At 43.1% G+C, this 14,039-nt stretch overlaps 2 protein-coding genes and 1 long non-coding RNA gene across 3 annotated transcripts; 2 read left to right on the forward strand and 1 right to left on the reverse strand.

Moving 5' to 3' along the window:
- Positions 1-771: 771 nt before the first annotated feature.
- Positions 772-2,347, forward strand: LOC123470502. Its single transcript, XR_006644193.1, has 2 exons — positions 772-939; positions 1,010-2,347. It is a non-coding gene; the product is annotated as an uncharacterized LOC123470502 (long non-coding RNA).
- A 1,044-nt stretch (positions 2,348-3,391) lies between these two features.
- Positions 3,392-4,211, forward strand: LOC123470623 (atrial natriuretic peptide receptor 1-like). The gene is given in 4 exon segments (XM_045171162.1): positions 3,392-3,474; positions 3,547-3,635; positions 3,638-3,901; positions 3,961-4,211. Coding segments are annotated over 4 exon segments (468 nt in total). The 3' UTR covers positions 3,993-4,211.
- Positions 4,212-5,016: 805 nt separating this feature from the next.
- LOC116918638 lies at positions 5,017-6,779 on the reverse strand. Its single transcript, XM_032924369.2, has one exon. It carries the CDS (start codon positions 6,424-6,426, stop codon positions 5,017-5,019), a length of 1,410 nt encoding a protein of 469 aa, XP_032780260.2. The 5' UTR covers positions 6,427-6,779.
- Positions 6,780-14,039: the final 7,260 nt, after the last annotated feature.

Below are 14,039 nucleotides of genomic sequence, written 5' to 3' on the forward strand. Positions count from 1 at the left end.
AGAGTAATTTATATTCAGGTACTTAGCATTTTTACAAAATTTTTAGCATTTTTACTAAAACTTATGTGTTACAGAATATGGCAAACAAGCACCCAGGCTTTTTTGATCCGGATAACCAAGAAAAAACGATTCAGCAACTTTGATGAAACCTCCAAGTTATTTCCCATTTTGTTTTTCTTTCATCAGTTCCTTGTATGAAACTGTGATTTTAGTACACGCATAAAAAAATATAATTGTCTAGCAGCATTATTAATTTTTTGTTATAATTAGGGGTACTTTAAATTATTCTAATTACCCTAATTATAAATTTCACTAATTCACGCTCTTTTTTATTCCGATAATATTGCCTCACGAGGGCATGGCAATTACAAAAGGAAGCCGGCAGCCATTGATTGTCCGAGTCTGGACAATTTTTAAATTTAACAAAATACAAAACTCGGAGCTTACCGTCATCACACACAAATTTCCTTTTTGAAAAAAAGTAAGTAAATTTCAGACCAAAAAAAATAAAAACAAACTTACCTGGAATCTAAAATTTCCTCCACTTCGAATTCAGGGTTGATATTTGCCGCCATTTCACCGTCAATGCGTCAGCTAAACTAATGAAAACAAGATTCAAAAAAACTACAGCGCCGTGGTGGTGACAGTTAGAATCTGTCTGGGAGAGCCAATCAGATTGCCAGATAGGTGCTCCTTCACACAAACCGAGGGGGTGAGACGTCTCGCGGCGGCCATGTTGCATCTAGTCATCACCAGTAGGTCAGAGTGGAAGGTTCTGAACTTATCTTGGCAACAAAGTAGAAGGTTTTAGATTGGAGCAGTATCCAACCAAAACTATAGTTAATAGGAATGACCATTGTGAGTTTGTTCTAACGGACACCGCAACTCTTTTTTAAGCACTTGTTCTTTGTTTCACGCAAAATCTGATTGAATTCTAATGTAATTTCCATCCAGTGAAATGTCTTAAGGGGGCATTATGTTTAAAGTAATATAATTATTGTTTCCGTAGGCATGTTTTTATAGATCATCGAGCCGCACGTTTTCGTTTTGAAATTGGTGGCAGCAACCTCCTTCAAGGTGAATAATCGTACGTGGCAAACAGCAGGTCTACCCTCTACAGTTTTTACGCAGTTGGACTTGATAAAGAAAACCAAGGTAAGAACACACCCTTCATCCTTGTGATGTATTCATAATTGTCAACGGCCACTAACGTCCTTTTCTCCTACACACAATCCAGATGCTTTTTTTTAAACAAATGGAGCCAAGTTGCATACCATTAAGTTGAATGGGTCTTCTTTATTTCATACTAAAATATGTCGTTCTTCGGAGGATGTTCCCATAGAACAGGTGTGACGTAGCAACTGCTCAAGTTAAATAATTTACATGCATTACCTTGTGGTTAAGGGACGAGACTAATATCAGTTGAGAGGAAGTCTTTGCTCGGACGGTTTAATCTCGCAAAGTATGAAAAAGTAAGTCAGAGCCACTCCAACTACTTGCCCATAGCCAGTAGTAAATGAACTTTAAAACAAATAGAGGGATGGTCATTCACGCGCTTACCTGCGGTAAAAGTTTCTTGCCGACATTGAAATAATTGCCATTGGCACTAATTTGCGGAATGGTCTGCGCCATTTGTGTTACGAGAAACTCCGTCTGCGTAAAAAGAATAGTACTTGTCTCAATTCCGCATCAAATATTCTTTTTGTTGTTACCTCCATTTGATGGCCAGCTAACGGCGTGTCAGTCCATTTAAATTTTAATAATTGTCTTATAACATCTCCAGCCTAAGAGTTTAAAAGAATAATTTTTTTTTATTTTTTAGAATTGCTGCAGATCGACGAAGAAATTGTACCTTGTTGGAAACACGATCTGCAAAGGAACACATTAAGATCAGGTGGACCAAAGCAAACAACAAAAAGGAGAGATCCGTTACCGTTTTGAGTTCCATGCCAAACAGGTAAAAGCTCGAATTGATGATGGCAACTAAATAAAAGGTTGTAGATAGGAGCAGTATCCAACCAAAACTATAGTTAATGTTATCGACTGTATCACAGGCCAGGAAATATATTTGCTTTACTGCAAAAACGAAATATCTGACGTCTTTGTGCTGGCTGTTTAATAACTGAACTTCACGTCGCTCGATTTCCATCTGAATCAGCTCGAATGCAAGAAACGAAGCATAGCAGTGAACGACAAACAGTAGCAAGGCAGTCATTGGATAGATGGCTGACAATGTCGAAATGGAAGTGATGAAGAGATGATGGTTAAAAGAAGTTCTCCTGCGCAGATGATAATCCGTGACCAACAAAAGAATCCCAGACACCTTTAATCATTCAGGTAATCGTATTATTTATTACGAAATACAGATTCATTTAAAACTTATTAATCAATTAAAAGGGTCTTACCACCAAGATGATGTAAACGATTCCCAACGAAGAAATTCTGCGAATTCGATTGTAATTGTTTGCAGCTACAACGAGTTTCATTCGATTGAAACTTTCAAGCAGATCGAGTGGTTGCATGGCAGTCAGCAAGATAACGTGAGTTCTAATTGCATGAGTACCATAATTAATGAAATCGATTATCCAGTTCCATGTAGCCGTTTCTGTGCTGAAAACCATTAGCCCTTGGGGCGGATCAAGCGAGGCCTGCATTCGTATGGTGTGCAGAAAATAGAAAATGTCCACAAGACAAGTGACGTGCAACGATAAACAGAAAACTCTGTATGCAAATGTAAGCCACCGAAAGGTCTTTCCGGCTAAAGGTGAAATCTCTGCCAGTTAAACGCCAAGAATCCGGTTCCAGATTAACAATGGACGAATGGCCCATGCCCAGCATTTAGTTGGAGGTAATTGGATATGTGTCCCTTGTAATAGCGGACTTTCTCGTACGACCATTATGGTTTGACTAGAAAAGGGCAATCCAAGACAGCTGCTAGGTTACCTTTGTTTCTTTTCTTCATTCGAAACTAATCGGTTAATGGGAATGATTGCAATATTTTACGGTCAGTTGACACACGACGTTCGCAGAGTATTAGACATGTTTAATCGAATTGAAAAATGAAAGTGGGTTTGTTTTTTTTCACGTCCTTTCCTGTCGGGAACGCTAATGTTAATTTTATGTATGAAATGACAGGCTATTTAATTTTAATAGCCATCTAATTCCACTTGGAAAATTAATTACGTCCAACCTCTGAGTAATAGCGTGTAGCCAAACTTGTTATCTTCTATTAAAACTGCTGTGTAAAGACTTTTTTTTTTTATCTACAGATGGATTGTCGTCTCAGTGGAATTTCGATTCGGCAATGATGTCTTTAAGGAGTTGAATGTTGAAAACCATTAACAGCACGCAAGGAGGGGCAGCATCTGCAAAAAGAAAAAATTCACTCCGTATGGCGATTAGATCTAACGTTTTCAACAATTACCTATCTAGGACAACAGATGGGCCAGCATTTCTGCATCGAGTTTTGCCAAAGTAAAACTTATTTTCAACCTAAAATAACAAGAAAATTCTTAACATCTGGAACACTTGTTGGTAACTGTTTAGGTCGGTAGTAGAATCGCTAAAACGAGGCGAGGCTGTGAAAGCGGAGAGTTTCGACTCTGTCACGATTTATTTCAGTGACATTGTCGGTTTTCAGCCGTTAGCACTCCGTTGCAGGTGGTCGGTCTAATCAACGAGCTTTGCACTTTGTTCGATTCCATCCTGGAAAATTATGATGCATACAAAGTGGAAACAATCGGTGACGCTTACATGGTGACCAGCGGTTTGCCCATTCGTATCGGTGACCATCACGCCGCTGAAAGCGCTTCACTGGCGCTTCACCTCTCGGAGATTAGCAACTTCCACATTCGACATCAACCTGGAAAAACGCTGAAACTACGCATTGGCATCCATTCTAGTATGTTTGTTGTCAATCAGTTGAATTTCAGGGCCTTAATTTAATTTATGGCCAAATAGATTCAGGTCCTTGCGTTGCTGGAGTGGTTTAATTGAAAATGCCTCGATATTGCCTCTTTGGTGACGTGGTTAACACAGCATCTCGGATGGAATCATCCGAACAAGCTCTTCGTATTCATATTTCTGCAGCTACCAAAGAGCTTTTGAATAGGTTAGTTGGCTATATCATTGAAGAACGCAAAATGACATACATCCGAGCACAATGATTCAAAAGTGCTGGATCAGCAATACTAAGTATCTTTTCCCCGTCTTAGGGCCAAGGCGAAATGATGACTTCTTGGCTTGTTGGCGAAAAATAATGGCGTACTAGAGGGGTCACCTGGGTGCGATTGAAGGAGAAATATCCCATTTCTTCCAGAACCAGCGATTGTCGATCCACCGGTATTTTTTTTTTTTTTTAATTTTAAAGTGAGCGTTACCTCCTGACGGAGTTACGCTCGAATGTATTGTACAAAATAAACAGGGAAATTTACACAACACATATGATACATGAATAATACAACATGAGTAAGGGAAACTGGGCCTATTTACACCGCGCAGGGCAGGCGAACATCCGCTAGCTCTGCATGGCTTGTGGGAGTCTACCCGGTTTGGTTGCACCTTCGAGACCGTCTGCCGACGGCCACCGGTACAGCCTCCACCAAACAGAGAGCGGTGAACGCAGTTACAGCGGGAAAATCTCTGACTAACTTGAAGATAGAGAGTAGGGCAACAATCAATATGTACAAGTAAAAACGCAGGGGGCTCATACTCTCCAGACCAGCAGGGGAGCAGAGCTGCAATTTCCGGATGACAAGAGGACCGCAAGATGACCTCCAAGATAGCCTAAGGAATCTTAGGGCCAAGAGTGAGCATCAAGAGCGGTAAGGTAACAATAAGGGTGGAGATTAGAGGCCAGAGCCAATAATCAGCAATTATAGGATATCGCCCTACACCTAGTTCCTCATTAGTCGTTTGGTTGAGCGCACAAACTGCCGAAAGGCTACCCATATAATGGGGTTAGATGGAATGGAATGCAAGGGCCGAGGACAAGAACCATCAGTAGAGATGCAAGTCTCAGTGAAGTGAAGACGTTGTGTGCAAAAGAGCGGACAGTGAAAAATAAAATGCTCCACTGTTTCCGTAGGTTTCCGTAGGACTACCACAGGTACAGACCGGAGAGTTGGCAAATTTAAAACGGAACTGATGTTCCTTGAGGAGAGAATGGCCGGTAAGGACTTGCGGGATCTGACGGCAGAGCAGGTGAGAGGGAATTAGTCTGGCGGACTCTATCGTTGGGAAAAATTTTTTTGTCTTTTTTCCATTTGAGCAGCTCTGCCATTCTGAATCCCACAATTCGTCGGCTATCTTTTTAATCGAGAGTCGAGCTGAAGATTTAGATGGAAGTAACTTAGGGAGGTTATGAAGACTGTCTCCCGGAAGTTGACAGCCAGCGATGGCAAGCTGAAGGCCTACAGACTTTGAGAGCTGGCAATTAATCAACCGTATCCTGTCTCGAGAGGGGGCAAGCATTTCTAGACAGAGGCGTTGGATTAGAGAAAGTTTGCAGAAATGGCGAGAGAAAGTAAAGGCAGAAGGGTCGATGGCAATTATATCTACATTGAAACCCTCTTCTACTACACGGTAAGCCATCGTAATGGCGACCAGAACCGTAAGCTGTAAAGCAAGAAATGCACAGTCGGTGGAAGGAACAGGTCCATTTACTAAATCCTTGATTTTAGTATGGCTAGTCGCCACGCAGCAACCCCGATAAGCACCGCGTGACATTGCAGCAGCAACAAAGATACGAACAGATTTGTCATTAGGGGCTAGCAACTCGCACCCTTCAACAAGGAGAGAAGGTTGCGAAATGGGCTCCCAAGGAGGCAGTAAAGGATGGTAGTGCAGCATGGGCAAATCATATTTGGCGGGGGTGGTAAGGCCCGGCGACCGGCTTGTTAGCCACTTCGAGGACGCAAGAGAGAAGTAGCCAGTGGAGTTAGAGCAGTAACGCATATAAATGATCTCGAGCACTCGCAAGTCGATCGGAAGGATATTGGAGAGAGCAAGGCAAGTCTCTGTCGAGACAGATTTGAAAGCACTGGATAGCGGAAGGGTAACAGAACGTTGAAACGTGCGAAGTAGCTTTATGTTTTTCTTAGAAGAGAGCATTGGCGCCCAAACGGAGCAACCATACAACAGGATGGGTTCAATAACAGAGTTGTATAAAAATTTTAGTCTACGTTTGTCGTAGCCCCATGTCGATTTCAACGCCGCTCTGAGAGAAAAAAAGGCCCGTTTGGCCGCCGCAATCTTACGGTTAACATGGGCTTGCCAATTTAGACGACTGTCGACTGTAAGACCAAGAAAAACGGTCTCAGTGGCAGGGCATATGGACAATCCGTTGATTACCAAGCTGAGGTGCGAGCAGTCAATTAATTTTTTGTTTACCAACATGAAAAAAGTTTTGCTAGCATTAAGTGACATTTTTTTGCTCAAGCATCAGTTGTTGACCTGATCACACATGATCTGCAAATTTCGAGTGGCTATGGTGGGAAGCAGAGACGCAGCACATCATCAATTAAAACTGACCAAAGAAAGGGTGAGAGAACACCACCTTGCGGACAACCAAGGCCAACATTCACAGTCAGGGAAGATTCGTTTAGAGAGAAGAACGCAGTGCGATCTGATAGAAAGCTGAGGATTAGTTGGGTCAGGTAGCGTGGACAGTTGCGACTGTCTAGGGCTGAGATAATGGCAGGATGCCACGCAGCATCAAATGCACTATTTATATCTAAAAAGGCACAGGCTGTAGTACACTTTGCTAGGTTGGAAGATTCACAAAAAGAGATCAGGGAGTGTGCTGCCGATTCAGTAGATCTACCCTGAATAAATCCGTGTTGACTTGGACTGAGCCATTGATGGGTAGACGCCACCCACCTGACTCGGCTCAAGATCAGTTTTTCCAGAACTTTCGCTAGGGTATTTATTACACTGATTGGGCGGAAACAGTTCAAGGAATCGTAGGCAGGCTTGTTAGGTTTGCCAATAATGACAACTTTAGCAGCTTTCCAGCACATCGGGAAGTAGGAGAGGGAAAAACAAGCATTCATAATTTTCAGAAGATAACCAGATATCAGTGGAAAACAGGAAATAATCAAGGCCGTGGAGAGACCATCAAGTCCAGGAGAAGACTTAACATTAATAGAGGTGACTGCCGATGCCAGTTCTTCAGATGTTATTGGTGGGAAGTTAAGCATGGGGTGATTAGATGTAGAAGAATACGACTCTATTAGTTCCTCGGCAGGGAGATGAGCCTCCTCAGACGGGGCAGGTCTAGGAAAAAAGTGCTGGGCTCATTTTTCTAAAATGACCAAGGGTTCCGATATCTCAATCCCATCAATACAGATCACGGAAGGGAGACCAATACAAGATAGCTTCCCAGAGGCAACATTTAGGGCAGAGAACAGGTCACTACTCCCTGGATTGGAATTACAAAGTTGTTTCCAAGCACATTGCTTAGCCTTACGAACCTCTCGCTGGTAGGAAGCTTTTAAGACTTTGAACGCGTGTTTGTTTCCTTCTGTGCGTTGTGCTGACCACAATTTAAAGGCCTGTCGAGTTTTGTAACGAAGATCACACAGTTCTTTAGACCACCACGGCATATTACGAGCACCAGGCTCAAACAGTTTGTTTGTTTTAGAGGAACCAGCAGCGGAAGAAATGAGCGCGCATAACTCTACAATCGATAAGTCGATGCTTTGAGTCGATTCACAGGATTGCACTGCAAGAAGATCGATAGCAGCGGAGACCTTGCCACGGAATAGTTCCACATTAATACGGGATGTATGAGGAGTACGGCCATTAGTTCTTCCAGATTTAAAAAGGGTGGAGGAAGTTGACCATTGATCTATCTCAAAATAAATGTAGGGATGATCACACATGGAAGGAATAGATGGAAAAAACCAGCGAGAAGTTTTGACAGAGCTCCCGGCAAGCGTAAGATCGAGGAAGGAGGTGCCAGCAGGAACGAACGAAAGTTGGTCTAATGGCTTGTTTAAAATTTGCAGGCAGTTATCTGAAATAACAGATTCCTCTATCTGTCCCTCTAGCATTAGTACATTTACTGTTCCAGATTCTGTTCAAAGCGTTTGAGTCAACCGCAACGATTGACAGCTTGGTAAGAATGCCACCGATGCCAGTGTTAAACTGAGTCACTACATCATTGATAGAAGGACGAAGATAGGCTGAAATAAAACGAAAGGTGCCATGCGGAGTGTGCAAATCAACGGCCGCAATCTGATTTGAATGGCTGCGACATACTGCCCGAAAGCTAGTGGCTAGAGAGAGCCTGACAAGGACAGCCGACCCATATGCGTGGTCGTTGGAGAGAGCGTGAAAGGATATATAGCCAGGAGGAATATTTGAAACGATGGGAGAATTTAAGTTTTTTGCATAGGGTTCTTGAATAAGGATTACATCAATTTTATTTTCTAAAATCACCTCCGCCAAGGATGCAGATGCAACTTTCGAATGCCGAAGATTTACTTGCAGGCACCTGAAAAGGCGATTAGGATTTACAGTAGTGTCTGGCATTAAGCTCGCTCCATCTTAATCCTATATCTCGCCACGGCTTTCATTTGGGAGGAACAATGCCGATCACCAGATTGGTGATCACCTTTGCAATTCACACACTTCCATATCTTGCTAGAGCAGTCTCTAGTGAGATGTGGTCCAGCACATTTACCACAGCTGGGCTTAAGTGCACGACATGACGCTAAAACATGGCCATATCCTTGACATTTAAAACATCGGCGGACCTCTCGGTCTAAAAGAATTTCAACAATACGGGCGGTGGTGTTGAAAAAATCAACCTCACCGTTAAGAATGGCAAGATCCCGAGCTTCTTTACAATTGAAAAGAATTTGGACATGGCCCTTGGATGAGTTAGGTTTAGAAAACAATTGTGACACCGATTCAATTTTACCTTTTAGCCCAAAGTTCCTCAACATCAACTCATCTTTCAAACTTGGCAGGTAGCTCAAATCAACAAACAATGCCACAGCAGGGTACAGTTTGGTAGGACGAGATACAGAGTTAAAAATATTTACACTGTCAGGACCAGCTTTGGATTCCAGTATAGATTTGGCACGATCAAGGTCAGCTGGGTCGTTGAGCCGGACGAAGATGTTGTTGTCCTTTTGTCTGACTGACGCTGGAACCGGGCCACCAGCGCCGGAATCAAGGAGCTTCTCCATTCCGGCCAGAGAAATACGGTCAGGAGGCTTGGTAGATGAGGCGTAGCTGGCCATTAGGATAGGCGCCTGATTTACTCTAACGGCTTGGGAGTAAGAAGGTGCAGCTGGTAGAATAGGACCAAGAGATGGAAGCTTTGCCATGGGTACAGAACTCTGATTGATGAAGCGAAGGGTCATCGAGTCGGCAAAAGCGAGTTTGACATCCACCAATTCAGCTTCAAGCTTAGAGATGCAATCAGTTTGAGTCTTGGCGTAGTCAAGAGCAGCATGGAGTTTGGATATGATTTCTTCTTTCGGTAGAGAGTCCAGCTGGGAGAGATCAAGGCCATCAGTGAAACTGGAGAAGTTTTCATAACGAACTTTTTTCGGGCCGGACGTAAGATTAGACCCATCCAGACTTGAGTTAGCAGATAGTGGGCGCTTTGACTTGTTGACAGCTTTAGGAGAACTGTTCTTGGGGGTTGAAAAAGTTTCAGACTCATCTGCATGAATAATACCTTGAAACAGAGTGTTAGCTAGGATTGGGGCGCTTTTGCTATTGGCTTTCTGGTGTTGTTGAAAACATGATTTGCCGCAGAACTTAGAGTCTTTTTTCCCCTTATACGGGTTTGAGCAGAAGTGACAAGCTTGTTTTGGCTGAGTAGCCGAGTCTGGTACAGAGATGTCGCCACCATCGCGCTGGCTCATGTTGATGGCTTTACCAGGGGGACTTCTTGATAGTTCTGGCATCGTAAATAGCGAGGAAATTTAAAATTTAAGATGTATTTCACCATGAGCAGCAGGTTTCACGTAGCAAAGTAAGACCAAAATAAGGCAGGTAGACAGTATATGCACGAAACTGTAATACTATATGTGGGAGCTAAAAACACCAGTCTAGATTGCTGTAGCAGACGAAGGTACATTGGATGGATCCACCGGTATCACATGAAATTTCGCTCATGTTAGAAGATGTCCAACCTCAAACAGAGTTAGATCCTATCGACACGTCCCCGAGTACGTGGCTATTGGGCGATTGTCCACTGGTTCCCAATGAAGATTACGAATAAAAGATGTCACAACTCAATAGCAATGTCAACATTAGTTTCGATGACAGGAATCGTTATAAAACCGGAAAGGAAACTAATAAAACCGGAAAGGAAACTTATAAAACCAGGAAACTTCTAAAACTTATGCATACCAAAAAAAGAATTTCAGTTCTACGAATAAACAGAAAAATTGTACGAAATTGGGGTACTTTCTTATACAATGCTCTCACGCTCGTCGATGGACATATCGTAGAGTGCCCACCAATAAGGTCTATGACATTTGAAAAACATAATAGGTAAGTAGGAGAAAAACAGTTATACCTTAAGTGATTGCTTCAAGTTAATCCAAGTGTTTACCGATGGCGCCTTCCTACTGGTATGCCTGAGAGATCTTGTGTTCAATAATGTAGTTATGTTCAACAACTTTGTTTTCAGTGTCGTCGTGTACCTTGTGATAAGTGGTTTAGGATCGAAAAGTTCTAGTGTCGGGATCGAAAAATTCTAGTGTCGGGATCGAAACGTTCTAGCGTTAGGATCCAAACGTTCTAGTGTCGGTATCGAAAAGTTCTAGTGTCGCCACGTAAAGTTCTAGTGTCGGGATCGAAACGTTCTAGTGTCAGGATCGAAACGTTCTAGTGTCGGTATTGAAACGTTCTAGCGTCGGGATCCAAGCGTTCTAGTGTCGGTATCGAAAAGTTCTAGTGTCGCCACGTAAAGTTCTAGTGCCGCCACGTAAAGTTCTAGTGTCGGCATGTTAAGTTCTATTGTCGGGATCAAAACGTTCTAGTGTCGGGATCGAAAAGTTGAAGTGTCATTATCGAAAAGTTCTAGTGTCGCCACGCAAAGTTTTAGTGTCGGGATCGAAAAGTTCTAGTGTCGGCTTCGAAAAGTTCTATTTCTAGAATGGTCCAGTGTCGGAGCAAAAAAGGTCTAGTGTCGCCATGTAAAGTTCTACAATCGGAGAAAAAAGGTCCAGTGTCGAAATTTTTCTTCCAACTTCGAGTATTTCCATATTGGTTGGCTAAAATTTAGTGCCTCCCCTTCACCGCCGTTCTAGTGTCGGCGCCAGAAGTTCTACTGTCGGGGCCAAACGTTCTAGTGTCGAATACAAAAAGTTCTAGTTGTTAAACGGTCTAGTGTCTACATGCCCCGGAATTAGCATCACGGTGTCTTAGGTGAAAAAGAAGAAACGCAATCACTCATTTTATAAATGAGATTTTAAAGATGAACGATTGAAGACTTTAAACATTACGACTTCCACAGTTTAACAAAGGTTATCCTAACGAATGTAGTGATATCAATAATGGTCAAATTATCAATTTAGGAGGCATTTTTATGATTGGTAATATCGGACATTAAGCCAAACTTGCCGTAGTTTCAACGCCATTTTCTTGAAATTTTCACCACTTGAAAATTTTTAAATTGAGATCTGTTAATTGTTAAACTATTGGCTACTTATTGAGAAAAATTAATTATTGTATTAATTACATAGAATTATGTGTTTTGGAAGAGTGTCGATCTAGTGTAATATGGGTTTGGGCAGACGACATTTCGTTTTGGCAGATCATTGTTAAGATTATTTTAATCATTAATATCTCGTTTTTTTTCTCATTGCATCCCCTTAAATGTCTTAAGCAATTCGATTAAGAATAAGAAATTGAATCGAATGAATCAATTAGTTTTTAAAAATATTACTGTCCGAAATTAGCAAAATTGTCCGGTGAATTAGAAAGTTTGTCCGGAATTAGCAGATGGGCCATACACACATTTCCCATAAGGAAGCCTCTTAGCCAAAACGGTGTCCGAATTCGCGTTTTTACCCTAGATTTTATTTCTGAGCCCATCCAATTCACGATCCAGCCAAACGCCTTTATGGACGCACACCAACACGATTTTTGCGAGCAAGAAGTGAACTCGCTCATTGAAAAGGGAGCAATTATTAGGGCTCGGGATCAAGGTTTTAAATCCAGCATTTTTCTAATTTCCAAGAGAACAGGAGGTTATAGGCCAATCATTAACCTGAAAGCACTTAATCGCTTTCTGTATCGTCAAAAATTCAAGATGGAAGGTATTTCGTCAGTGAGACACACAATTCGGGAAGGATATTGGCTCACCAAGTTGGACTTGAAAGATGCATATTGACGGTCCCTATTTTTGAAGGCCATTGGAAATTCCTTCAGTTTAAATGGGAGGTGTTTTATTCGAATGCGTGTCCCTCCCCTTCGGTTTAAGCTCCGCGCCATGGGCGTTCACCAAGCTATTAAGGGTAGTGGTAGCTTTCCTGCGGAAGAACGACCTTCGCCTCGTGATTTACCTTGATGATATTCTAATCGCAGCTAGCTCCCAGTCGGAAGCCAGGCTGGCAGTGAAAAGAGTAAAATTGCTGCTAGAGGCCCTAGGCTTTGTGATTAGTGATGAAAAATCATAGGAAGAACCCTTACAGGGGCTAGAATACATAGGCCTGTTTATCGACTCAATTAAGATGAGGCTAATGTTGCCGTACAGGAAGAGACTAGACATTTTGCGCATCTGCAAATCTGCGCTAAAGAAACCTCAAATTTTCCGGATCAACCTGGAAAGGATTATCGGGAATTTGAATTGGGCTGCATCAGCTGTTAACTTTGCCCCAGCGCATTTCCGCGGTCTTCAGATCCTCTTGAACTCCCGACCTGATGGCCGTCTGATCAGATCAAGAGAATCCTTTACCTTTTCGATAGAGGCTCGTAAAGACCTACTTTGGTGGCTTTCAGAGGCAGATTTTACATCTTGCCGACCGCTCATTTTCCCGGCACTGGATTTGTCCATTGCGTCGGATGCGTCTTTATCAGGATGGGGGGCAGTATGCAAAGAGATAAGAACTGGGGGACCATGGACAAAGGACGAACGCAAGGAGCACATCAACTTTCTAGAGCTCCTGGCAGCACTCAAAGCCCTGCAATGCTTTACAGCGACGGCCCGCGACGCCACCGTCGAATTAAGGATGGATAACACCTCAGCTGTCAGCTACATAAATAGAATGGGGGGTTGTAAATCAGCGAACCTTTGCGGTATCGCCTTGAATATCTTGGAATGGTGTGAGTGCCGTCGCTTGTCTCTTTGTGCCGTATTCGTGCCCGGCGTAACAAATATTCTGGCCGACGCAGAATCTCGGAGACCTCTGTCGTCGGGGGATTGGAAACTGGATCCGCAGTCATTCAAAGCGATTCAGGCAGTTTGGGAGGTAAAAGTGGACCTCTTTGCGAGCTCCTGGAACGCTCAGCTACTGATTTTCGTCAGCCGGTTTCCGCAGCCGGGAGCCTGGAGCACAGACGCTCTGTCACTGAACTGGAAAGCTCTAGCAGGATATTGTCCCCACCCCCTTTCAACTTGATTCCCTTCTGTCTAACGAAGGTTCGGCAGGAACAAGCGGAGATTGTCTTAGTGACACCCTACCTGCCCAGCCAATGCTGGTTCCCGTCCTTGATGGAGCTAGGGACGGACACTCCGCTCCTTCTCTTCCCATCCAAGTCGTTGCTGACTTCCCCGTTGGCGGAGGGTCATCCATTGACAGAGGACGAGTCCATCCGATTAATCGGCTGGCGGCTCTCCGGAGTTGTCTGGAAGAGCGAGGCTTTCCGCAAAAAGTTATCGAGCTCATACTGGGAGCAACTCGATCAAATACACACTCTGCATACCAGTCCGCTTGGGTCCCTTGGAGCAGTTGATGTAATCAACGGAACCACAATCCCCTGTCGTCTGGCGTCAAGGAGGTCATAGATTTCCTTTCGAATTATTTTCATTCCGGCAAGAGCTACAGCATGGCAAATGTAGCCCGTTC

Source organism: Daphnia magna, linkage group LG3 (genome assembly GCF_020631705.1).
Source record: "Daphnia magna isolate NIES linkage group LG3, ASM2063170v1.1, whole genome shotgun sequence".
NCBI lineage: Eukaryota > Metazoa > Arthropoda > Branchiopoda > Diplostraca > Daphniidae > Daphnia > Daphnia magna.

Bases quoted from the DNA above. Each gene is read 5' to 3' on its own strand.
- LOC116918638 (XM_032924369.2), bottom strand. From the start codon at position 6,426: ATGTCACTTAATGCTAGCAAAACTTTTTTCATGTTGGTAAACAAAAAA.